The sequence below is a fragment of the Terrapene carolina genome, unplaced genomic scaffold, assembly GCF_002925995.2.
Source record: "Terrapene carolina triunguis isolate 2854851 unplaced genomic scaffold, T_m_triunguis-2.0 Scaffold84, whole genome shotgun sequence".
NCBI classification, from domain to species: Eukaryota; Metazoa; Chordata; order Testudines; family Emydidae; genus Terrapene; species Terrapene triunguis.
In genome coordinates, this window is record NW_020664435.1 from 13,075,197 (window position 1) to 13,101,667 (window position 26,471).

General features: G+C 42.0%; 1 protein-coding gene across 2 annotated transcripts in view; it reads right to left on the reverse strand.

The window, feature by feature from the left end:
- CHN2 (chimerin 2) overlaps positions 1 to 26,471 on the reverse strand; it is a 218,341-nt gene that overhangs the window by 33,617 nt on the left and 158,253 nt on the right. Inside the window, exons 1-2 of one of the 2 annotated variants that reach the window (XM_026649397.2) lie at positions 4,643 to 4,791; positions 4,343 to 4,420 (exon numbers count right to left, since the gene is read on the reverse strand). In XM_026649397.2, coding sequence (XP_026505182.1) covers positions 4,343 to 4,420; positions 4,643 to 4,771 — 207 coding nt within the window. In that variant the 5' untranslated portion in view covers positions 4,772 to 4,791. Of the gene's footprint in view, positions 1 to 4,342; positions 4,421 to 4,642; positions 4,792 to 26,471 lie in introns of those variants that run through there. The other variant, XM_026649396.2, reaches the window with a different exon arrangement.

Here is a 26,471-nt window from a genome sequence, read left to right on the forward strand (position 1 = left end):
TTTTTTTTTTTTTTTTTTTTTTTTTTTTTTTTTTTTTTTTAAAGACTCATCATCCCAAGAGGTTCAAATGTGCCAAGGTAAAGATTTTTTAGTGTGCATTTATTGACAATAACGCATGCCAAACATTCTGAGGGACTCTGTCATGAAATCCCTGTCCATATACAGCAGAAGATATAGTACAATACATTTTAAGTGTTCAGTAAAATAAAAAAGGGCAAAACACCTCTTTGCATCCCTATGAAATAGCCCATTATATTTTACTTAGGTTCCACAGCCCCATATTAGTATTGTGTACATGTCTATGACAGCTAGGACTTAAGTTTCAAAAACCCTCCAACAATTTTCTCTTTTTTGTATTACTAAACTTTTTTATGAACGCGTCAACAGATTTAAAACTTAAAGTGGTTGACTGTTTAATTTAAATATTCCATTATTAGCACATTGTTCACGATTTTTTTTAGCCACTATGTGCATCTTAGTATCATCCTATAGAAGACTGTAGATTTTTGAGCAGTGGGTAATATTTGTGTTGTTAAGTAAATGTAACACTTCAGAGTGACCTAGCTTTCTAGGTTACATTTTATTTTAAAAAGGTTTCTTTCTTAAAATTCATATTTTGTAGGGCTGTCGATTAATTTCAGTTAATTCACGCGAGTAATTCAAAAAAATTAATCGCGATTAAAAAAATTAATCATGATTAATTGCACTGTTATACGATAGAATACCAATTGAAATTTATTAAATATTTTTTGATGTTTTCTACATTTTCAAATATATTGATTTCTGTTACAACACAGAATACAAAGTGTACAGTGCTCACTTTATATTATTATTTTTGATTACAAATATTTGCACTGTAAAAACGATAAAAGAAATTGTATTTTTCAAGTCACCTCATACAAGCACTGTAGTGCAATCTCTTTATCGTGAAAGCGTAACTTACAGATGTTGATTATTTTTGTTACATAACTGCACTCAGAAACAAAACAACATAAAACTTTAGAGCCTATTAGTCCACTCAGTCCTACTTCTTGTTCAGCCGATCGCTAAGATAAACAAGTTTGTTTACATTTATGGGATATACTGGTGCCTGCTTCTTATTTACAGTCTCACCTGAAAGTGAGAACAGGCGTTCATAGGGTACTTTTGTAGCTGGTGTTGCAAGGTATTTACGTCCCAGATATGCTAAACATTCGTATGCCTCTTCATGTATCGGCCACCATTCCAGAGGACATGCTTCCATGCTGATGATGCTCATTAAAAAAATAATGCATTAATTAAATTTGTGACTGAACTCCTAAGGGCACGATTGTATGTCTCCTGTTCTGTTCTACCTGCATTCTGCCATATATTTCATGTTATAGCAGTCTTGGATGATGACCCAGCACATGTTTGTTTTAAGAACACTTTCACATCTGACAAAACGCAAAGAAGGTACCAATGTGAGATTTCTAAAGATAGCTACAGCACCCGACCCAAGGTTTAAGAATCTGAAGTGCTGTCCAAAATCTGAGAGGGACGAGGTGTGGAGCATGCTTTCAAAAGTCTTAAAAGAGCAACACTCAGATATGGAAACTACAGAACCCGAACCACCAAAAAACAAAATCAACCTTCTGCTGGTGGCATCTGATGAAAATGAGTATGCGTCGGTCTGTTCTGCTTTGGATCATTATCAAGCAGAACACATCATCAGCATGGACTCATGTCCTCTGGCATAGGTGCTGACTCCGTGGGTGCTCCGAGCCTGGAGCACCCATGGGGAAAAATTGGTGGGTGCTCAGCACCCACCAGCAGCTCCCCGCCCGCCCAGCTCACCTCTGCCTCCGCTCCGCCCCTGAGCATGCCGCGTGCCCGCTTCTTCCCCCTAACTCCTAGTGCTTGCACCGCGAAACAGCTGTTTATGCGGCTGGGAGGGAGCGGGGAGGAGGGGGAAATGCAGCACGATCGGGGAAGAGGCAGGGCTGGGGCGGGGATTTGGGGAAGGGGTTCAATGGGGCAGGGAGAGGGCGGAGTTGGGGCAGGGACCTTGGGGAAGGGGTTGGAATGGGGTGGGGCAGGGAAAGGGTGGAGTTGGGGCGGGGCCGTGGGTGTGAGCACCCACCCGCGCCGGAGAAAGTTGGTGCCTATGTCCTCTAGAATGGTGGTTGAAGCAGGAAGGCACATCTTAATCTTTAACACATGTGGCACATAAACGTTTTGTGACGCCAGCTACAACAGTGCCATGCTAACGCCTGTTCTCACTTTCAGGTGACATTGTAAACAAGAAGCGGGCAGCATTGTCTCCTGCAAATTGTAACCAAACTTGTTTGTCTGAAGTAGGACTCAGAGGACTTGTAGGCTCTAAAGTTATACATTGTTTTATTTTTGAATGCAGTTTTTTGTACATAATTCTACATTTGTAAGTTCAACTTTCATAATAAAGACATTGCAGTACAGTACTTGTATTAGGTGAATTGAAAAATATTATTTCTTTTGTTTTTTACAGTGTGAAAATTTGTAATCAAAAATAGATATAAAGTGAGCACTGTACACTTTATATTCTGTATTGTAATTGAAATCAATATATTTGAAAATGTAGAAAACATCAAAAAATATTTAAATAAATGTTATTCTATTATTGTTTAACAGCACAATTAATCACAATATTTTTTTAATTGCTTGACAGCCTTAATATTTTGTTTATAGATTAATATAATTATCCAAAATTTGTTTTCAAGCAATGCATTTAAATATTTAAAAATAATGTGATTTACCAGCTAAACTTAACTCTTTTCAAACAGAAAGTAATAAAGGGTGTATAACAGCTAGATTGTGAAAATCCAATGTTGCTGGGCACATTTCCAGTTATAAATCAAAGCCAAAACAAGGGGAATTTTGAAGAGGAAAGGAAAGAATGTATAGGTCAAAGTGGAAAAAAGTCCCAGTCATGAGAAAATATTTCTAGTTAACCTAAAACAGTTTTCATATTTAAATGATAATGAGGCTAAAACTAGAAAGCATAAAAGATTCTTTATTCAAGAAAAAAGAATAGACTATTTCTCTTATTTCTTTCAGTATTTAGGAGTGAGATAAATATTGACTTTTATGTGGGTGCTGTGTTAAGGAGGGGGAATGGCAAGGAGTATAAAATGTTGACTATAAAGTTTTACTCGTGAATACTGAATTATTGATAAATTCCAATCACAGCACAGACATTTAATTTCTTAAGGGAAAAGCATAATATATGAACAAAGAGAAAAGCATACTTGCTAAATAATTTTAATTAACATTAATTTCCCTTTTATTAAAAGTCCAGAAGTCAGCATGATAAAATACTATTTCTGATAATGAGTCAAATTATTCTGACAATGACCTAGATTATCATCCCCAGGGAGTATTAAGAAAATAGAGGAATTAAGGGAGTATAATGCACGTCTCTCTTCTCTTGTTTATCTCCTTTTCATTCCCCTCAGACACTTTGTATCCACTCCCAATTACTATCAAACCACTTTTTGACAGCTCTGACCATGATAATTGGGGATTGGCACACTCTGGAACTAACTCAGTCCTTCTGGTAAAAGATGTTAGAGCAAGATGACTGGGAGCTTAGTTTCAAAGACTGAGTCACTTCCCCAGCGCACACAGCATTCCAGACGCTGTGATTGAAAAAAGAATCTGATTTTGTATCTATAAGCTAGCAACAAGACAATCTGTTTAAGCATCCTTGAGTTTGTATAGCTATTCATTTTAGTCTCACAAGCAAGCACAAACCTATATCCAATAACTCAGTGGGACTCCAAGAGCATTTCCTTGGCATACGGTGCATGAACAAAAGATATCAGACAATACCACCACAGCACTTTGTTTTATTGTTAGTAGGTACTGGGGCTTTCATAACTTTGTGCAAACAGAAATAGCACAAATGTGTATTGTTAAAACGGCACTAACACCACCACACTATAAAAATCTAGATTTTCAGAAGTCAGATTTTTATTATCAAAACTGACACATTTTAAGATTAAGATGACCAATCTGAAGTATCATTTCCATGAAACAAATAAAATACATCTGGGTCTAAGGAGCTCAAATATAAATCTGTCATTTGGCAGGATCCAGTAGATTCTTGACTTTGCTTGTGCTCTGAGAGAGAGAGAGATTGTTATTCATATTAAATAGCCCTGTCAACATGTGTTAAGAATTATACAACCAATGGATCTTAACACAGGAAGAAAACTACTTTCTGAAATACTCCTCTTGGATGTGGCATAAAGAGTTACATGGAAATATATAATCTCAGTGCAAAACTTTACACAGGGAAAACAAACAAATCTTTAAACCAGAAGCATTCCAAAGCTGTTCTTACCTTAAAATTGTGTGCTTTTTCATAGTTGAAATGGTTGTCGTTTTGAGTTAAAGCTGCTCTTCTGACCAAAGAGGTGATCTGTGAATAGGCAAAGAGTTTCAGAGGTTGCCATAATAGTGCCCCCTTTACTCCCGCCTTAACCCCTAATGCCACTGCCAGCAGCTCTTGACGTTTCCTTCCTCGCTTAGACTTGTGAACAACAGCACAATTTTTCTCATTTTCAAGCCACAGATCCTCAGAGAACATAATGCTTGGATCCCAGATCTTTTCCCTGTCTTCCTCTGAAGCTGGGAGGCTTACTGTACTCAGGTTTGCCCAACTGCTTCTAATGTTAGACAGCAGATTTGAAGCAGCTGCAGCCCATTCTGCGGAGACCTCTGGCATGTGACTTGAATGGGCCGTCTTGTGTGATGGAAGGAGCTTCTGCATCTGAATAAGTAACGGCCTGTTTTGTGCTATTTCTTAAGGCAGACGTGTGCCTGAAACAATAGTCGGAATTCATGTACTGAACAAAACTCCCCCTCCCCCCCCCAGCAATGGTATCCAGCGAGAGACTGAAGAAATACAGGCCGGGAGACAGCTTTACGGCCTCATGCCACAACAAATTTCAAAGGAAAGATCACATCTAGTTGGTAGCATGTTTAAAAAAAAAAAATGGCTCTGATGCTGCATCCAATTACACTCAGACCTGGAGACTTATGAGCCATTCTGGTCTGAACACCAATGGATTAAACCCTTTAAACCCTGATGATTGTTTAATCTTGCAGGGCTAAAATCTCTTTTTTCATATCCTGTGCAAGTGAAAAACCTAGTAGCACTCCAAAGATTAATAGCATTTCTGTGGCATGCATTCTGTTGGGGTCCACTTAGCAGTGAGCAATTAGATCACATTCAGTAAAAATTGGAAACTAAGTCCCCAGCCATTCAATCTGATCACAAGGGGAGACCTTTAGCCTGTGCAGAAGCTCATGGAAGACAACGGAGCTCTGCAGAGATGCAAGGGGTGCATCCTGCACAGATCGGATGGCAGATCTGGGGCCTAAGTGGCACTAGTCCAGCTGTTCCCCCACTTTAGTTTCTGTAGTATATATGTTTGGGAGAAAGGATAACATGTGGTTAAAGCCCAGTATAGGGAATCTAATCCCATCTCTGCCACAGCCTTCTGAATGACCTTGGGCAGGTCACAATCTTTTCATTTCTGTTTCTCTATCAGTACAATGAGGATAATAGTTACCCACCTCACAGGGATATTGTGAGGCTTCATTCTCTAGTGTCTGTAACGTGCTTGACATGCTCAGAGGGAAGGTACTACAGGGGTGGACAATATTACCAGGAGAGTTGCTTCTGAAACTGACCAGTAATAGCCAGGGCCGGATTAACATTTTGCGGGTCTGGCGCCAAACATATTAGTGGGCCCCATGCGGGCAGTGGACCATGGCGCGGGGGGGGGGGGTGGTCAGTCCCCAGAGCAAGGGGCCAGCCAGGGGCAACGGGGCATAGCAGGGGCGGCCCCGCTCCGCCCAGCCCAGTGCGAGGGCACTATTTACAAACCGGCAGTTGCCAGATGCACAATGGCCTGCCTGGCCTTTTGCTGCCAACGTGACTCTTCCCCTCGGGGGGCGGGCCCCTGCTGTGCCACACAGCCCCCCCGCCCAACTCCCCCATACTCCCTATGGCCAGAGCTGCCCTGGACCCGCTATGCCCAGCGCCCCCCCCAACCCCCTCCACACAAATGCACAGCGCCCTGCACAACACCACCCCTGCCCAGCGCCTCCCCTGCCCACAGCCCCATCACAACTGCCCAGCACCCCCCACAGAACCCCCACTGCCTAGGGCCCCAGCACACAGATCTCCCCCCCGCCCCCAGCCCAGCACCCCCCCTCCCAAGCCGCCAAGAGACCCACTCCCCCTGGCCCTGCCTCCTGGCCGCACTCACTGGCCCTGCTGGGAGGTGACTGTGTCTGCAAGGCTGAGCCGGCAGCACAGCCGGGGCTGGTCACAGGGCCAGGATTAGCTCCGATCCCTTGGGAGTGGTGTGATCAGCCAGGCCAGGGCCTGCCCCGGCCGGGCTCCCTCAAGACACACTTGAGGCCCAGCCAAACTCCCCCCACTGTCCCCTTTCTCCCCCCCGCCCCTGGCTGAGTCGCCCTGCCACCCTTTGTTTCTGCCTTTATGCCCATTCTTTTCCACACTTGAACCCAAAGACAATAGCAAATTAAATGATCCAAACAGACTTACTTTTGTTAATTTGTGAAGTCGTTTCTTCCTTTGGCTCTACCCACACTCCAATCCCTTAGACATCCTAGGGGGTTCATCTAATTTACTGAGTTAAAACAATACCACTACATAGTTTACATGCTTTCAGTAAAAATTATGCTCTCCTGATATGAAAGCCCGCAGGGACAGATGGCCAACCATCAGTAAGATCAGACTGTGTAATTTCATATAGTGCCCTACTTAGGGCATTTAACAAGTTCTGTAACCTGCAAAATCAGCTTTTCAAACGTGACATGACGTAGTTGTTTCTATCCTGAATGTACTTCTCTTCCCTTTCTTTTCCACGTAATTGGCAGCATAACTCTCTCTCTCCTATCTGATTTAGAAGCCTTGGTAGTTAGTTATTGTTTCCACTGAGGCTCCTCTTGCTAAATAAGCAGTTGCCACTCACCCTCTTTTCCAACTGAAAGCACAACTGAGTGGCACTGTTAACTGATCAGCAGGCAGTTCTAAACATGCTGCATTGATATTGCTCAGCCCAGAGGTGTTGTCTGGTGCTATTCTGTGCATCCTTCAATTAATATATCCTGTTCACTGCCAGATCAGAAATCAGAGCTTTGAACCCAAAAAAATCTTCTCCAGTGGATCAGCTCTTAATCAGACATTAGGGGCTTAGATCCAGAGGAATGTTATACCTGTCCCAAATATCTTCAGCATCTACTTCAGGGAATCACGTTAACACTCGTTTAAGACCTGTTCTTGCTCCCATTCAATGAGGATAACAGTGATCTCCTCAGAGGGATAGATTTCAATGGGAGCAGGATAAGGCCCTTAGGAAAGAAAGCTTAGGGCATCAACACATCACTTTAAGGCTTTTGTCCTAAACATTCAGCATGTTATATTTCAGTACTTCAGCTTCAAATGAGTTCAAATTTATCTGTTACATTGACAGAGAAAATCATAATCCAGTAACTAACTTTGGAAATTTTTTTTAACACACTTACGTAGCTATGAACCCTCAACGTAAACATTAAATAGTTCCTCTCTGATATCCAGCGTGACTGAATCAAGGTCAGAGAGGTCAGCTTCCTCATAATGCTTTAGCATTTGCATTGATGCCACTGCACTGATAAAAATCCCATTATATAAGCTATATTTTTACATAACATTGTGGATGTGACACTCAAACAACAGGATTATGATGATATAGTGTACATCTTAAAATATCTACATATTAGAATACATTACTTTTAAAATATTACATGTCATCTTAAGGACAGACATAGTACCTAATGGAAATACGGGCGTTTCTCATAGGATTGTTTAAACTAATTAATTTAAAGAAGGAGAACCAAGCTAATCCAGTTCATATGTATGTCTAGGGCAGATCAGTATTTGTTGTTTATTGTATTTGAAATCGTATTCATCCACTAGGTTGCTTTATCACCATGCTGATGCCTTTGTCAGGTATTTGTTTAATAGGATTCACTACAAACACAGGATGTATAACAGGCAGGTGCACAGTAAATGCATTCTCTTAACAGGCTTGATCATATGAAGCCACACTAGATTCAATGTCTAACAAAGGATGCTGAAAACTGATCTGATTCAGGGCACAATACTATAGGACACAAATTTTCCACTCCCCCTTACTTAAAGGACAAATAGCAGCAAAATCAAACAAGTTGAACTGTTCTCAAAGTAATGAACCTTGATGCTCCGTTCCTTCCCCATGCCCCAATGCAGTCCAAGAGTTCAAAAGCAATTCATTTTATTCATTTCCCCCTCCCCCTTTCTTTTAAAAGATCTATTGTACAGGACATTGTGTCAACTAACTTAAAGAACATTTCTTGCTAAGGCTGACGTACCTCTGGCTAACATGGAGGCTCCTGATGGCTGAAAATATGTTGCTAGTTTTAACAAAATATTTACATTGATAACAATCGAAAACCAAATGTAAGATGTAGAGAGGATCAGGGGATCTCCATGGAATGTAGGATTTTAGCTGCTTAGTCGCTCAGTAAGCCATGTGCATTGTACAGTAAGTTGGGCATTTACAGTACAGTAAATATCACTAAACCAGAATTAGATAGTAAGGGAAGGGAAAGTGTTGTTTAGCTGTGGCAGCATTTTCAACATGCCTTTTTAGAATGAGATTATTGAATGATTTGAACTGAAACCTCCACAAAACATGACTAACTTTGTTTGCTAACAAAAGGACTTGGGGGCTAGGAAAGAATAAATATTTATAGAAAAATCTTCAGTTTTTGTTGTTGTTGTTGTTGTTGCATCAATTCAATTTTAGCTGTGTGGGGAGCTCTCAAGAGTTGCTGAAAGTAAAGGCCAGGCTGTGGCTCATCCTGCATGCCTGTGCAGGGGAATAAAGGAGCAAAAAATGCTTTGCTAGCCCCCTGCACTAGATAGCCATACTGTGGGTAGATGCATGGGAGGGAGAACAGCCCCCATGGGTCTGCTGCATCTCCTTCTACAGCCCCCATGCAAGTGTATGGGATGGGCAGGCGGGGTGGGTAAGTGGGGGAGCCCTGGCTCCACCTGGTCATCTGTCGAGGGGCATACTTTGGTTCAGCTATAAGGCCGATGCAGGCCTTGGAGGAGGAGATGAACCAGAAGGCAAATCATGCCTCTCTGAGTCACAATCTGTTTTTCTGGGCCGCTCCTGGGGCGGTGCAACCACTTCTTGCTCCATGCCCAGGTGTTGTGGCAAATCCACAACTGAGCCCTTAATAAACAAAGTGCTGCCTGTTTCCTCGCTGGTGTGATATGCTCTACAGTATGCAGGATGGTACATTCTTGCCTGAGTCAAAAAGACAATGTGGAGATGACACACAGTGTGTTAATCTTGCAAACTGTATTGACTTTTTTTTCTAATTTCCTCCTTAAGAGTTCTGCCTCTGACACTCAGAGCAGCCACCTCAAAAGAAGCATGGATGCTACAGTATTCCAAGTGCACTGATAACAAGCCACAAGTCACAAAGGAGCCCAGAGAAATGGTCATGAGGGCTACTGAACTAAAGGCTGTGTTTACAAAATATTAAATCAGTACATTGATCCTACTGCAAAAGAGAATGAAAGGAGAACATTCAAAAGAGGCTTCTGTGTTGTTACAAGCTCTCCATGAGAAACAGCGGTAGACATTGAGCATTACATGATGGGGTGCTTCAGGGCCTGGTCCTGCAATCTTCTTAATAATATAAGAAACTGTTACTCTCACTGAGGGTCACCAGGACTACTTGTGTGAGTAGGGATTACTCGTGTGAGTGAAGCTTTGCAGAACTGAGCTCCAAGTTAGGAAACTAGAGCAGAGTATAGGGAACTTTGTCTGCTGCTGCTGCTTTTTTAAATCAAAGCAGAACATACTTTTTCTGGAATATTTTTGATGGAAGTTTCCATCAGAAGGGAAATAATTTATCTGCACACCAGCTAATCTAGATTCCACCAGTGCTGTGAGAGGAGCACAAAACAATATTGAGGAAATAACTATGTAGTCAAATATTGTGGCACTGAGAACACTGATCAGCTGATGCCCTCACTTACGGTCCTTTTTTTTTATTATTATTTTTTAAAGCAAAACTCCTCCTGAAATCAGTAAAAATTTTGCCTGAATGCAAGATGCTCTGAGCTCCTCCAGGCTGTGAGCTCCCCCTTAAAGGATGCAATGCTGTAGTGGATCCATACACAACTCTCTCTCAGGTCAACGGGAGCTCCATGAGCTGAACATTTGCAAATTCTAGCCTTGTGTATGAACTGTAGGAATGGGATTTTAGGTTCTTCAACGTATTAAGATACTTTTTTGGGCCTGAGCGACCAGCCAAAAATTTGGGATCTTGCAGGCTGTTCCAGTTAGCAGCAGAAATTTACAATGGAATCAGGTACCAGGGATGCAATCTTGTTTGTTTACAAGGAATGTACAAAGTCCTGTTCCCCTGAACACAGGAAGACCAAAACTACAGGAGACCGTTCATCTGCTTTCAGACAGCACCACACTATGCATGTCCAGGCTGTGTGTAGCAGCACCATTTTCTGTTTATGTGCTGTCTGCTTCTTCCCCTCTCTCTTTCTTTCTAACACCCACGCCCTATCCACATAGCTCTAATTTAAGACTTGCATTTTTATTTTTATTTTTTTGGTTGGGGACCACTATAAAGGAGTTTACCTGTTGCATTTGGATTTTTTTCCACAGAGATCCCTTCCCCATGTCACGATCAATAATATATACTGAGTGCACAAAGCAGCAGATTAGGGCTGTGACTTTTTCCCCAATCCACTTAAGTCGATCCCCCTGCACTACTTTTCTCTGATGGCACAAGGAAAGAGAAGACTGGCTGTATCCCCCAGCGGAGTCCTCAACAGCAGCAGAGCCAGCAGGGTGGGCTTCTATGCCACCCTCCACTCCAGGGCATACTAGGGGCACGATGGTGCACTCTAGTTATGATGGGCTTGTGAAGGGTCCCTTGGGGATTGTTGCAAGCCAGTGCCAGTTAGAGCAGCCCCCTGGCTACTCTAACATGTATCAGGGCAAAGCAGAGATTCACAGAGTGCCTCCCCCTGCTTCAATGAGCATAATCTCAGCAAACCAGAGACGCTACCATTAATCTCCATCCGCCATCCTACTACTTAGTTGATGTCAATGGAATTTTTGCATGCAATAGGAATGCAGCTGCTCCAGCTGCAGTACACATACTCCAAGAATTTAATTAAAATCTTTCCACACCTCCTGAACGTACAAGTTAGCGTGACAGTGATCAATTTCCATTTACACCTCTACCCCGATAGAACGTGACCCGATATAACACGAATTCGGATATAACGCGGTAAAGCAGTGGGGAGCCCCGGGCCCTTTAAAGCGCCACCCGAGCCCTGCTGCTTTACCGCGTTATATCCGAATTCGTGTGGAGCCCTGGGCCTTTTAAATCACCGCCCGGGGCTCTGGCAGCCAGGCTCGGGCGGTGATTTAAAGGGCCAGAGGTTTGGCCGCTGCGGGGAGCCCAAGGCCCTTTAAATCCCGACCCAAGCCCCGCTGCCAGAGCTCCAGCGGTGATTTAAAGGGACCAGGGCTCCCCACAGCAGCTGGAGCACCGGGCCCTTTAAATCACCTCCGGGGAAGCCGGTACGCTGTACCGGACCGAACCTGATATAATGCAGTCTCACCTATAAGGCGGTGAGATTTTTTGGCTCCCGAGGACCGCATTATATCAGGGTAGAGGTGTATATTCACTTCCCCTCTGACAGTACTCAATCCCACCCCTATATTTGTACTGATACAGCTATAGATACAGACCACACTTTAGCTACTGCAAAGCAGACCACACTTTACCTCCTGCAACTCCCAACTGAAAGACATACTCTTTATTAGAAAATTTGAATTAAGATTATTTTAATACTCCCTAATCAGATTTCTCTTAATATACTCTGATTGTTTTTCTCAAAACAATGTAGTGAACAAAACTATGATAGCTAAAGATGAAATGTTGTGGATTCAGGAGGAGACTAGAGGGACCATTACTAAAAATAATATGTGCTGTAAGCTTCTTATGGAGTATTAATGTAATACACAAATTTTGGAACAACTACTGGTGGGTAAATTCTTAAGTGGTGTGTGATCACATACACATCTCCAATTAAAAATAATGGGCACTGGAATGCGAGAACTCTTTCTGCTGCTATATAAATGTGTTGCTTACTGTTTTAAGATATATATTTTATAACAACTATTATACTCCGGTAAGAGTCTATTATAGTATTTTCATTTCTAAGTTTTTTTAAAATAAACCATTGTTTAGTTCTTACAAACATTACATTTAAGTCTGTATTCAGCACTTTGAAGGTGCGATGTGCCATGTGTTAAATATAAATTAATCCAAAGAAGATTTCAGTATTTTCTAATCTAGATTGGGTAACACAAGCAAAATTCTCATTATAAATCTTATTTATATTATGGTTGTGCCCACAATGCACTAGGTACTGCCCACATATACATGAAGACATGGTCCTTGTCATAATCTAAGAGGAAAAGGTACACGACAGGAGTAAAACAAAATCATTAGTATATATATATGTTTTTCAAAGAAAATAAATATTATCAAGCCCCAAATGCCCCTCCAACTAGCCAATACAAGTCAGCTAATATCTTGTAGGTATCATGGCAGAAGAGGGATCTGAAGGAGGAAAGTATTACTATGCTCTCCTTGAGTAGCCCTGAAGAGTCACAAGATTAACATGGTAACAGCAGGTCTAGTCTATTTATTCCTGTTGTCTCCCACTCTCTCTTTTATCCTCTCCAATCCAGCTCCAAGCTTGTCAAGGTTACTAATGACCTGGCCAAGCTGATGGGCCTGTTTTTTGTACTTAGTGTTTATTACCTGCTACCTTAACAGTGTGAATCACTCCTCCTCCCCGGGCTTCTGTGAGTCTCTGCTTTCCTCCTACCTCACAGGCTGCTCTTTCAGCATCTCCTTTGGTGGGCGTAGATCCCGGCCCCTGTGTCAGTATCCCTCAGAGTTCTGTCCTCAGTCCCCTATCCTTGCCCTTCTATACAGTTCCCTTGGCAACCCAATCTGCTTCCAGGGTTTCAGCTACCACTCTGATGTTCAGAACACCCAAATCTATCTTTCTGTTCTTGATCTGTCTCCTTCACCTCCCAAACATCTCAGTCTCACATCTGACTGTCTCTGACACCTCCAATTCAATATATCCAAAAATAAACCTCCCATGTTTCCTCCCAAGTCCTGGAGGGGGGCTTTGAAGCAATCTTAATAGAAGACTTTACCTTTGGGATCCCAGTTCATTTGAAAATTAGGACTTTCTCACTAAATTTGTATCTGTACTCCCTCCTGCTCTCTATAGGGGCCCATAGCACATATTATTACGATTGAACTGTTATCCCGTGTACTGCATCTGACTGAGTCAGACTGTAACCTCTTTGGGACAGGCACATTTTAAATTAGTGCATCTGTAAAGCAGTGTACAATTATTGCAGCTATAAACAATAAAAGTACCAGTGATAATTATTTCTGTAGTTTAACCAGAATCCAGATACAGTAGTTAACCCAAATTTTGCCAAAAGTCCTAGATGATCCTGTTATCCTATTGGCAATGTTCTCTATAGGTGCCAAAACTGTGACAGTATTTTCTTTAAATAACAGACATTTAGTATCTCTCTATACATCTTTTAGAGTAAATTAAGTAAGTGCTTCTGTATTTTATAAGCTTGGACTAAATATGGCGGGAGGGATACTCCAGTGGGTTGGCCTGTTAAACCCAGGGTTATGAGTTCAATCCTTGAGGGGACCATTTAGGGATCTGGGGCAAAAATCTGTCTGGGGATTGGTCCTGCTTTGAGCAGGGGGTTGGACTAGATGACCTCCAGAGGTCCCTTCCAACCCTGATATTCTATATTAAGTATTAGTAATCACAACTTCTTTTTGGTAGAATATATTTGGTTATTGATCAATTTATGTTTTAGTGTTAGGGTCCTTTAGGATAATTCAAAGTTGAAGTTGTCATGAGTAATAATGAGATAATGTCATGAGATATGTCTCTGATTTGAAGAAGCCATCTGAGGAACAGATCCTGTAAGGTGCTGATAGTCCTCAATTGCCACGGAGCTAAATCACAGATCAAGTTCTGAATTACAACATTTCAGAGCTATGACATCATGAGATGATATTTGAATAGAGCTGAACTCAGCCAGCCAGAACATTAAAACAAGTGAGTTCAATAATAAACTCCAGAGTATATAGCTAACATGTCTGCTCAATGGACATAGGGACTGGATGTTTAACCTCATATCTCACCACATGTCCAGGAGTGCATATGGCACCATAAACACACACCAAGTCATGTATTATTGCTTATGGGATAATTATAATTTCTCTGTCTCAAGGGTCACAATGCCCTAGAGCAGGGGTGGTCAACCTGTGGATCCGGAGCCACATGCGGCTCTTCAGAAGTTAATATGCAGCTCCTTGTATAGGCACCGACTCCAGGGCTGAGTTACAGGTGCCAACTTTCCAATGTGCCAGGGGGTGCTCACTGCTCAACCCCTGGCTCTGCCCCAGGGCCTTCCCCCACTCCACTCCTTCCCACTCCCTCCCCTGAGCCTACTATGCCCTCGCTCCTCCCCCTCCGAGCCTCCTGCACGCCACGAAACAGCTGATCAGGAGGTGCAGGGAGGAAGGGAGGGGGAGGTGCTGATCGGCGGGGCTGCTGGTGGGCGGGAGGGAGCTGATGGGAAGCTGCTGACGTATTACTGTGGCTCTTTGGCAATGTACATTGGTAAATTCTGGCTCCTTCTCAGGCTCAGGTTGGCCACCCCTGCCCTAGAGGTAGGCGTTATCGGACAGTAACACACGGCTTGTAATCATCTGTTGGCTGTGGCATAGACAGTGAAATTTAAAATGTAAATTTCTGTAGCTGAAGAAAAACTTTTGTTTATTTCACTTTCTTGTCATAGCAGTTCTAATACTATATTGTGATGGGGGGAATAATCTTCCTTTGGGATGAGACTAAATCAATATTGCGGCCTAATTCTGTAGGCTTGTTTTGAACAGTATGTACCAAAGTCAGTGCTGCTGTTCATGCTGAGAACCAAAAATCCAGTCTTTGTGGGTTTATGACAAAATGAGGAGGAGGAGGATAGTTTTCAGAGACGTTTCCCAGAAATCACATAGTCAGACAAAAATAGCCATGAAGTTCTGAGCCACTAACCACTCATCGGAGTCTGCTGACCTCTGAAAGGACTGCATAAGTAACTTTGGCAGAGCTGCCCGAATGGAAAGCCTGTTGGGGCATTCTCTGGAACTAACAGCAAATATTGCCATGAGTTTTCCCCTAGAGCAAGGTAGCTAAATGTGAGTGAACTTGAAGGTCACAAGTTGAAGAAAAGATTGATATAAAGTGAAATAGCATAAATAACTTGCTGAGACTATATGATTTGGCAATCTATAAAACATAGTTTATCAGGAGATGATTCTTACAGGTCTTATCCCTTATGGTCCTCACTGGGAGTTGAGAATGATTAGCGCCTTGCAGCATCCAGTGCTATGTGATTTTGTTTCAGGGCTGCCCAGAGGATTCAGGGGGCCTGGGGCAAAGCGGGGGAGCTGCAGCGCTTGTACTCACCCGGCGGCGATCTGGATCTTCGGCGGCGGGGGGCCCTTCAATCGCTCCGCATCTTTGGCAGCACTGAAGGGCCCCCCACTGCCGAAATGCCACCGAAGACCCAGACCGCCGCCAGGCCAGGGCTCGCGGGGCATTTCGGTGGCGGGGGGCCCTTCAGTGCTGCCGAAGACATGGATCGACTGAAGGGTCCCCCGCCGCCGAAAACCGGGACTGCCGCTGGGCCAGGGCTTGCGGGGCCTCTGCGGGGCCCAGGGCAAATTGCTCCACTTGCTCCCCCCTCTGGGCGGCCCTGTTTTGTTTTCAGCTTTTGCTATTTTCAGACTGTGCATTAGAGACAAAAAAAAGGTCAGCCTTATTCTTGTAAACACTTATATGAATGTTAATCTACCCAGCCTACAGAGATTGTGGGGTCACCGTATAATACCAAGGGTGTGAACTAGAAATCTGTTTATATATTTTCCATCATGTTATCCATTTCTATTCTGTTTTGCTGCTCACATTTTTTCCACAAAGTCTTGTGACTTTTTCTTGTAATAAAATTACAAACTATGCAGCCAAGTACATGGTGACATCAACTACACTTACAAATTAGGAGATGAAGTGGACAATTAGTGGAGAGCAGAACATGATGCATCAGAGAACACAGAGAACACAGCTGAAAGGAGTATTGTCATCAAAAGCAATTTAACAAACCTTAACCATTACACTTGACAAAACAAACAGCTTCAGATTAATACAGTCATGTCTCTAGAGAAAGGGAGAGGAGGTTAGTTTTGCTGCAGAATTGTGTGTTTTATGATATGATCACAACCTGCTGTTTCAGCATCTTTCTACAGCTTGGAAGCAAGGGGAGGGCCATGGGAAACTGTACATATGTGTAATTTTAAGTCTAGTGTAGAGAAGACAGGCAGATGTAAAGCCAAGTGTTGCACTATTATTCTGGGACTATTCCTGTGCCTATCAGCTTCTGCAGCTGTGGTGGTCATGTGGCCTGCCTGCGTTCTGCATCTATGGACACTATTCTGTGTCCAAAGATGGATCCCATTGCGGTGGCTGCATATGGTGTTTGTAGCTTTCCAGCTGTGGAATCAGACTCCACCCAAGCAGGCTTCACTGAATATTTTCCCTGTGTCTGTGGTAAGGAGCAGACTCCTCCCTAGATGACTGTTATCCAAGGAGATGCAAGGCTGCATGCTGTATCTCTGGCAGATGGCTTAAAACTGGAATTCAGCCTGACAAGAGGCACCATATTAGGTAAAAGCTGTCCCCCATTTAGCAATCTGGCTTTCGGGAAAAGAGGGTAGATGCTGCACTCACTGGCCACCACTCCACAAGGTATATATTTTTTATTTTTAATAAAAATGAACCGAGCCCCATAGATTCCTCTCCTCCTCCTGGCGGTATATAAGGAGGTTACTACAGCCCAGATTTGTATTACCGCCTATTCTCTATAAGGACCCAGAACAAGGAAGGTAAAAGTTAATCATAAGATTAGGGCTGCTTAGGGGGAAGAAGGCCTCACTTACCTGATCTGAACAGCTACTTAGGGAATGGGCGAGTCCATCCTATGTAACATGTGCATTCGCTTCCTCTCCCTCCACCCCATTATGCACAAAGCCCAACTCCCAGGGCAGGTAAGCCTGAGATGCAGCCTATTTATGTAGCCCTCTGAGGCTTCTGCACCTCTAGAATGTCTGATCAGAAGCTGGCCCTGGATCAGGTTCTCTGTTCCCGTAGTCAGCCAAGGGAACTACACTATGCTGCAGATGCAACATCAAAATCATGATTCGTTGCACAGTATGGCACAGCTTGCTATAGAATACGCAGAATGTTTGACAGGGTCTGTTTTGAACTATTATAAATTACTGACTGCCAATGCCCCTTTTCTGTCCCTTCAAAAGAAATGAGGTGTAATTTTTTTTTTTTTTTTTTTTGCGCCCCCCCTCTTTTTTTTTTTTTTTTTTTTTTTTAACCCTGAAGGTGGTAATGGGGAAATATACATAACACACTCATGCATTCCCATAGCGGCTAAAGACAAAGCACAAACAAAAGGGTGACCCTACTGATCTATTAGTCAATGCGCACATAAAGGCTGTATAATCCTACTTTTATTTTTCCATACAGCGTGGCATCAGGTGTCAGTTGACCCTGATCGTTCTTATACCTCCCCGCGACCTCTAGTCTGCTGCCCTCTGGTATGAAGTAGAAGCTTTTGTTATTGATGGCACTACATGCACAGCTGCTTCAGTGATTGTTCTGAGAAGGACAGATGGCTGCTCTCAATACAAAAAAGGGATTAAATAAAAAAAGAAAAAAAAAAAAAAAGAGAATGACATCACTACTCTGCCTCAAATTTATTCCACTACCTCTATGGCACTAGCAGCAAGATACAACAAAAATGCAGTAAATTCCATTTCCTCAACACAAACATTTCTAAATTGCACAGCAAATGTAATGAAGCCTTTTTTGAAATACATAATTGCCACCATTCCAATATAGTTTTACAGCTGTTCTATCTAATCTGGTTAGGTACTTATATAGTCCTGTGATCATAGAATCTATCCGAGTACCTTCCAAATATTTAAAAAACATATTTTGAGGTTCTTATTAGTTCTCATCTTTCCCACCCTAGAGGATAAATAGTTTGATTTGTTTATAGCTCATTTGTTGATTTTTGTTTCTCTGTGTGTGTGTGTGTGTGTGTGTGTGTGTGTGTGTGTAGAAACTAAGGGAAATTAAAAACTAAACTTAGTTTTGCACTTAAGCAGCAATCTTGCAAAGACTTACATATGTGTTTAAATTTATACATTATGCGTAGCATCACCGAAGTCAATGGGACTAGCCACTCTCAGCACGTGAAGTTAAGCAAGTGCCTAGGTCTTTGCACAATTGGTGCCTCACTTCTGCAAGCGGTTAGTTCTGTGGTCATTCTTCTCACTTGTGAGAGTGAGTTACATATTTTAGGTCCAACTCCTAATATGTCTTCAGCACTCATGAGCCTCCCACTATTGGTCAGTAGTTTCCCTGTGTCAATGGAATGCAGCTATTGCAGGATGTCATAGTTGCAAAGGGAATGACTATCTTCCAGGTTATGAAGTTCAGTCCGTTGGAGAGCTTTGAATATCAGGTCAGAGCCCTAAAGCTGGACTCTGTATTCAGTGGGGAGGCAATGCAGATAGCAGAGCACCAGATATTGTCCAATTAAAGTATTTTAGCAGCTTTATAGACAATATTTATAAAAATCAACATACTTCTTAGAATCTCACTAATTAGTTCTTTGGGAGAAAACTGACCTACGGTATTTACACATAGTACATTATATTCTGCATATTTCTTCAGCAAAAGATGTGTGTGCAGATGTTGCATATATATATATATGATATGTTCGGAAGAAAAACAAACCAAGAAATCATGAAATCAAAGGCTGTGATTTTAAATGTAACCTAACAATCAAATATTTCTAATAGGACAACTTGCAAGAAAACATTAGTAGCACCTGTAAGAGGACTTTTTAAAATATGATGCTGTAATGAATAGATATGTTATCTAGTCGTCAGAGCAAGGGGCTGGAAACCAGGACTCCTGGGTTCTGTATCTGGCAGTGTGAACTGGGGAAAGTTAATTAACTTCTCTGCACCTCAGTTCTTCCATTTATCCTGGAGGGGGATGGTCGTAACCGTCCTGCATCACCATTGACAAAACAGTTGCCAGACAGTAAATGTGAAGAAATGTTGGGATTTGGAGAGGAGTGCACATCACAGCAAATAAAAAGGTAGACCCTAGGAGCCACTGGTTGTCTCCTGCAAATGCTGAGCATCTTCAGCTTCCTCTGGAGCCACTTGGGAGTTAAGAGCACACAGCACCACTCAGAATCAGATCCTAATCCAGTATCTCCGATTAGGGAGATGATCCACCATTCCTGCCTCTTTCTATTCAGGGTACTGAGCATCATAGTGAGCCATTATTTACAAAGATTAAAGATGATTTTACGGTATTCTGCTGAACTTAGTGAAACATAAGTTCACCCAAGCTTGTAAATCACATATGTACTGCTATTACTTAGCACATTACATATATAATGAAGAACAGGCAGCCTCTCTTCAGAGAATAAAAATATGCAGAATGATTCATTAGATGTAACGGCACCTTAATTATAGCCCACTGGAAAAAGTTTTCCACTATTAATGAATCAGGAAGGCAAGCAGATTAAAGACACAAGCAACTATAAAATTAGCTGTCTTTCTTTCTATTTGTGATTTGATTCTAAACATAGCATTGTGGAATTACATGTTTATTATTATTAAACATTTACATTGTGGTAGTGCTTAACACAAAAAGTAACAGAGTGCATCAAGCTCCCTCTTAACTGTACTGTCTCTACAGTGCTAACAGGAGCTAGAGAAAACAAAACAAAACAAAACAAAGCAAACCTTAGGGATTTTTTTTTTGTCTCTTTAAAGGTCTAATCCTACCAGAGATAGCCCTCAACTCTCAATGAAGCTCATAGGAATTGAGTGTGCTTGACATCTCATAGATATGGGCCAGTAGATATGACTCTCTATGTACATAGGATCAGGATCTATTCAGTAAGGTGGTGTCAGTTTTACTTAGTTGCACATTAAGCAATACATACTACAGTACTTTGCTCTGATAAACTCTCAGTTTTAGAGGAGGAATTCTGCCGAAGAATTTCAAGAGAGATTGTGCTTTCAATTACACACTTCATACAAACACACATTTTGTTTGATCAGGTGTTCCAGGATGTTCTGTTAAACTACAAAGAAAACCTCAGTCTTGCCTAGAAATTATTAGCACTGCTAGTTAACAAACAGTTAAAAGTATGTTTGGAAACAAAATAAAAAGCTTATTTTCATGGCTGAAAATGAGCAATAAGAAAAGAAACCGGTTTTGAGTGGTCTGATATGAATCATAGCCCTTTCTTGGTTTCATTTTTGCTCTCCAAAGACGTCAACTGAAAGACAGATTTAATCTAAACATTACCAGAGAAAGGCACACCACAGTCACGTCCTTGCTGGAGCCTATTCAAGATACATTTCCCAGCTTCAGTGTCCTAGACTCTCAGCTGTTTGTAACATGTAGCACATCAGCCCTGGTGGACGGGGAGACATACTTATTATAGAAGGTATTAATGAAGGATTTACTCAGCATGGGGCTGACACAAAAGCATTCCAGTGTGCAAGAAAGGAATTAAAATCAGACTTCAGTGCATTTAAAGAAAACTCTAGATGTATGCACATTCTCACTGGATAATATGTTTTCATTCTATACCTACCCTCTTCACATCAAGAAAATTTATAAATTAGGAGGAAAACAAAAACATTTTTTTAAGACCACAGCACTAGGAATTACAACTCCTGGGTGCCATATTTTTAAAAACTAGGCTGCAAATAATTTATATTGTAGACACAATTCAAATAAGTTAATTCCCTCATGGTTCAAGTATATTTTTTACAGTTAAAGCCATCTGTTTTGCTTTAAGAAGCTTAACAAATTAGCCTATTATTGTTGTAATACAGTGGAATTTCAGTAAGGGGACTGCCATCTTGTCTCACCCTTGTTTTATTTCAACCTATAATAAATATTTTTGGAAAAAACCTATATGGGCTCTTAAGTTCTCTGACATAACTGAAAGACCAATGACAAAAGAAAGCCAGCAGCTTCCATGGAAACCAGAAAATAGCCAACTCAAATCACACACAAACTATACTCTGCATTTTCCACAATTACCAGCTCATATCATGCCCCTCCCTGACCCAATAGCCTGGGTAAAGAGAGGACACCCTACGGGTCAGATATGGGTTGTTTTGGACCAAAAGGGGACAGTACATTCCAAAGCTGAGAGCCCCCGACTTGGGAGCACCTTCTCTTTTTCTACCAAGAAAATCCAGCTCGAGCACCTCAGCTGACTGCACATTTGGCAGTGTGACACAAGGATAGAGGCGGTCTCTTTAGTGGGCAAGATAGCCACTAAGGGTATGTCTACACTGCACGGATAGACAGACTCACACTAGCTCAGCTCGAACTAGCCCGCTAAAAATAGCAGTGTGGACACTGCAGCACTGGCACAGTTTGGGCAAGCCGCCTGACTTCGGATCCAGAGGGTTGGGTAGACTGGGACTCGGGCAGCTAGCCAAAGCCGCTGCCAGTGCCACAACATCCACACTGATTTTGTAAGCAGTGCTAGGGCCAGCCTATCTACCTTGGGCTGGGAATCACAGCTCCCAGGTGCAGTGTGGACATACCCAGAGGGCTTCAGAGGTCAAAACTCAAAATCTTAAGAATTCTACCTGGAAACTAACAGGCACCCAGCCAATGCAGCTCTCAGTGCACCTATGTCATGTAGTCTTAGAGCGCATGACCTACTGAATGAGCTGCTGCATTCTGCTGTGGCGTCAGTTTCCAGCTTGATTTAAGGTGTAGCCCAACACAGAGCACATTGCAATAATGTAATGTTAGTAAGACCCACTTCCAAAAGAACCCATTGTAATGTCCAAGTTAGAAGTAGGTGAAAAAAAGCTTTGCTAGACACGGCTGTATTTGAACGTCAAACAGCAGCTCAGGGTCCAACACCACTCTCAGGCTGCAGATTCTAGTAACAAATGTCAGGCACATGAATATACTCCTCAACAGGGACAGATATATTCCTCAATGAGCCTTCTGGCTGCTTCACCAAGTCTACCGATCTAACAAGCACAGAGGAAGGTATTCTACAGCAGGGGTTCTCAACAAAGGGTCCAGGGTACCCCTGGCAGGCTGTGAGCAGGTTACGGGGGGCTGCCAAGCAGGGCCAGCATTAGACTTGCTAGGGTCCAGGGCAGAAAGCCAAAGTCCTGCCATGCAGGACTGCAGCTCGGGGCTCCGAGCCCTACCTGGCACTGAAGCCGAAGCCTGAGCAATGTAGCTTTGCAGGGGCCCCAGGCAATTGCACTGCTTGTTACCCCCTAACACTGGCCGAAAACCAGTTGTTCTGGCACAGGTGGGCCGTGGAGTTTTTAGAGCATGTTGGGGCAGGGGCCTCAGAAAGAAAAAGTTTGAGAACCCCTGATCTACATCACTGGCTGGATCAGATGAAACAAAAAAGAACTGGATGTAATCAAGACAGAGAAAGCACTATAGCCCATACTTTCTCATTAACCCAATAATCCCATGAACTCATGGAAGAAGAGGAGGGGCAAGATGAGCCCTGTGGAGGCCTCTCTGAGGGAGCGCTTAGGGGCAAAGATGTAATTATTGGAAATTTTCCCACTGGCATCTCTTACATACATGAAAATGAAGCCATCAAAAAGCACCTCTGCCTACTCCTATTAGCATTCATATAGGCAGGTCAACACAATATGATGTCTGGTCTTCATCTATCACCAGAAGTAGACCATCTACCAACGCTACCAATGGGGGTGTCAGTGACACCCACAGATCTTTGCCCAGATTCATACAAGCCAAGGAGATATGTGACATCCAGATATCCAGTCATCTGTACCAGTGTAGTAGTGTCACCTAACCAGATTTTGGTAAGGCATTGTAATGGAGTTTGCACTGCTTCTTAAAGCCCGTGCTGAGTGCTTAATACCAAATCAGCTCTAAAGAATCTTAGAGATCAAATAGGGACAAATAAAGAGATAAGCTCACTAACTTATCACCAAACAATGTCATGCAAAGTTTATACTCCAAGTTAAATGAAACGGTGAGATTTTAGTAAATCTTTCCAATGCATCTCTGAATCAGAAAAATACAAATTGACGATTAGGAATTTTTCTTGGGCATCTCAATAAATCTGTTTGTGAATATTCTTTCCCCCAAAATGCAATGTCAAAGAAAATGTACAACTATTAGGATCATCTTTCTTTTTTTTTTTTTTTGACAGAGAAAGCCTGCTCTTGGACGTGAAGAAGTCAGTGAATATTCTGATGACATGTTAGTACAGTTCAGAATCATTGGGATGGTTCTTAGTGTAAGTCCCCATCATGACAGTGCTTTCACTTTGTGTTCATCATCTGCTTCCCACTTCTGTGTAATTGCCTGTCTTTTCTTGGGAGTAGGCGAGCCGACTGAGCACAATCAGACCAGTATTTTCTCTATAGTTTTACAAAGTCTGACATAGCATTGCTATCAACATTCCAATCACTCCTTGATCATATTAAGTTGAGATGGCACTCTTATTATAACTGCATAAAGCATGAAAGGATAAAATACTTAGGGCTGGTCTACACCCAGCCGCTAGTTTGGCGGCTGGGGATCGAAGTTCTGGGTTCGACTTATCGCGTCTGGTCTGGATGCGATAAGTCGAACCAGGAAGTGCTCGCCGTCGACTGCGGTACTCCAGCTCGGCGAGAGGAGTACCGCGGAGTCGACGGGGAGCCTGCCTGCCGCGTGTGGACCGCGTCTGAACCGCGGTAAGTTCGAACTAAGGTATGTCGACTTCAGCTACGTTATTCACGTAGCTGAAGTTGCGTACCTTAGTTCGACTTGGGGGGTTAGTGTAGACCAGGCCTTAGTTAGCTAATGCTTCTGGGAGAGTTATCTTTTTATTCTTCAAATCTGCAATATGTCTTGAATCACTAATCACACTGACTTGTTGCCGAAAGAAGCCTTTCTAAAATATATAAATAAATAAAACAACCCTCCAACAGTGAAATGATGTTCTTAACTATATAGTGACACAAAGTGAAGTGACCGAGCAGAACACTCCTAATTGTTAGAAGCACTTCAGTGTACATGTCATTAGCGGTTTAGCAATTTATACTCATTTATGATTATAGGAGCACTTCAAGTTTTGGGCACACTTTTGCTTTTTGAAACTGTAGAATCATCCAGTGAGAAGATTTTTGCTTTGTTCTATTAAACCCATAATAAACCACTGATTTACTGTGAACAATAAATCCCATCAACTTCAAAGTAATCTATCATCAATTAGTGTTCCAGAGATTGTGAATTTGCTAGCCAGCTGTATTTTTCACTTTAGAAATTACAGTAGTCATTTAAATAAATCATAATGTGGAGTGTTGAACCGTGTGCACAGGTTGCACTGGGCAGGCATACCTTACTCAAGTAAAACTCCCACTCACTGTGCAGTCAGACCCTTATTGTTATATTATACAGGTTGAAGCTCTCTAGTCCGGCACCCTCAGGACCTGACCGGTGCCGAACCAGAGAATTTGCGAAACCATGGGAGGTCAGAATAGTATTGTAGCAAGCGAGTCTCTTTTTATTTTTATTTTTCTGAGGCGAATAAACAGAACAACGTACTGATGTTGCAGAAATTGGAAAAGGGCACAATTCCACGTTTTGCTGTATGGATATTGACATATGCTTACGCTTAGCAGCATTACCAACACTTCCACTGCTTGCTGGTCTCTTAGAAGACATAGTTAGGGGTAAATTAGAGCTAAATAACAGTACAGGACACTGAGAGCCAGGACTGGTGGCTGTAAACAAACTTTGCCGGACTGCGAGAAAATTGGCCCCACCCATGATAAGCGGACATCTGGCTAACTAAAATCATGCCGGACCACGGATGTTGTTGGACCAGAGAGTGCCGGACTAGAGACGTTCAACTGGTATATTTATACTGTGATAGCATGCAGGAGGCCCCAGTCATAGACCATGTTCCTACTGTGCTAGGTGTTGTACAAACACAGAACAAAAAAGACCATCCCTGCCCCAAAGAATGGACAGGCTGGCAAGCAGCCCCTATTTTCAGCATCTAATTTTATAACAAATAAGTTTTTCTCTTTAATATCACAGGGGGTAGGAGTCAAAATTAATAAAATGGAACCAAAAAACCCTTCAAGAACAAGACATTTTATTTTCAAGATTTTAATGAAAAATTACAAACATTGGTGGTAAGGACCCAGCACTAGAATACCAAAAAGTATTTCATAGTGTTCTGAAAAGTATATTAGATGAAATACTTAAAATTCCTTTAAGAACTGACTAACATGAGTTTAGTGATGAAGTGATTAACATGTGAAGTAAAAAGAGGGGGGGAAGGGAGAACCCTGCTTCCAATTCACTGAGGAATATGCCTTTCAGTCAGATTTTGCCCACAGTCAATGTTTCACCCACAGTAACCAAACCCCCCTATTTCTTCAGAAAATCGATTGGCTCTAGTAAAAAAAAAAAAAAAAAAAAAAAACAAACCTTTTATAAACTGAAAAACAGAAAGAATTTGTTTAGCTTGTTTGTTAAAGCCTAGAATTTCCCTTGAATTGGGAACTTTAGATATTTTATAATCAGAAACCCTCAGCTGTAATTCCTGACAAACCCCAGCCTACTTGGGAAACAAACCTTGCTGCTGTAAAAGCTCAAGTCCACACCACATATGTATGTTCATGAAATATGAATTTATAAATGAGAGAAAATATTGCTGGAGACTATACTGACAGTCACAGAAAGTTGCCTAACATTTTCATCTGAAAACAGCCTTTTCAGTTGCTTATAACTTTGACAAACATTTACCTATCAGGGTAACATTTCGTTGGCTAAAGCTTTTTGGAACTTCGACCAAAAAAAGGTTTAGACAATATTGAGTGGCACTGCTGTCTAAAAAATGCTGTACTTCCATATCACAGAATGTTGGTTTCCTTATTTGTTTTAACTTAGGAAATTAAAATTTTAAAAAACTACTGTAAGGTTGTAAAGTGAAGCATTCAGAAATCAGGAAATGCCTAAGTTAAGGCTACTTGTGCAACCTGAACTCTGTCCCCTTGTGTGCATGATGAGACAGACTTTAAATGTACCGCAGAGTTTATTT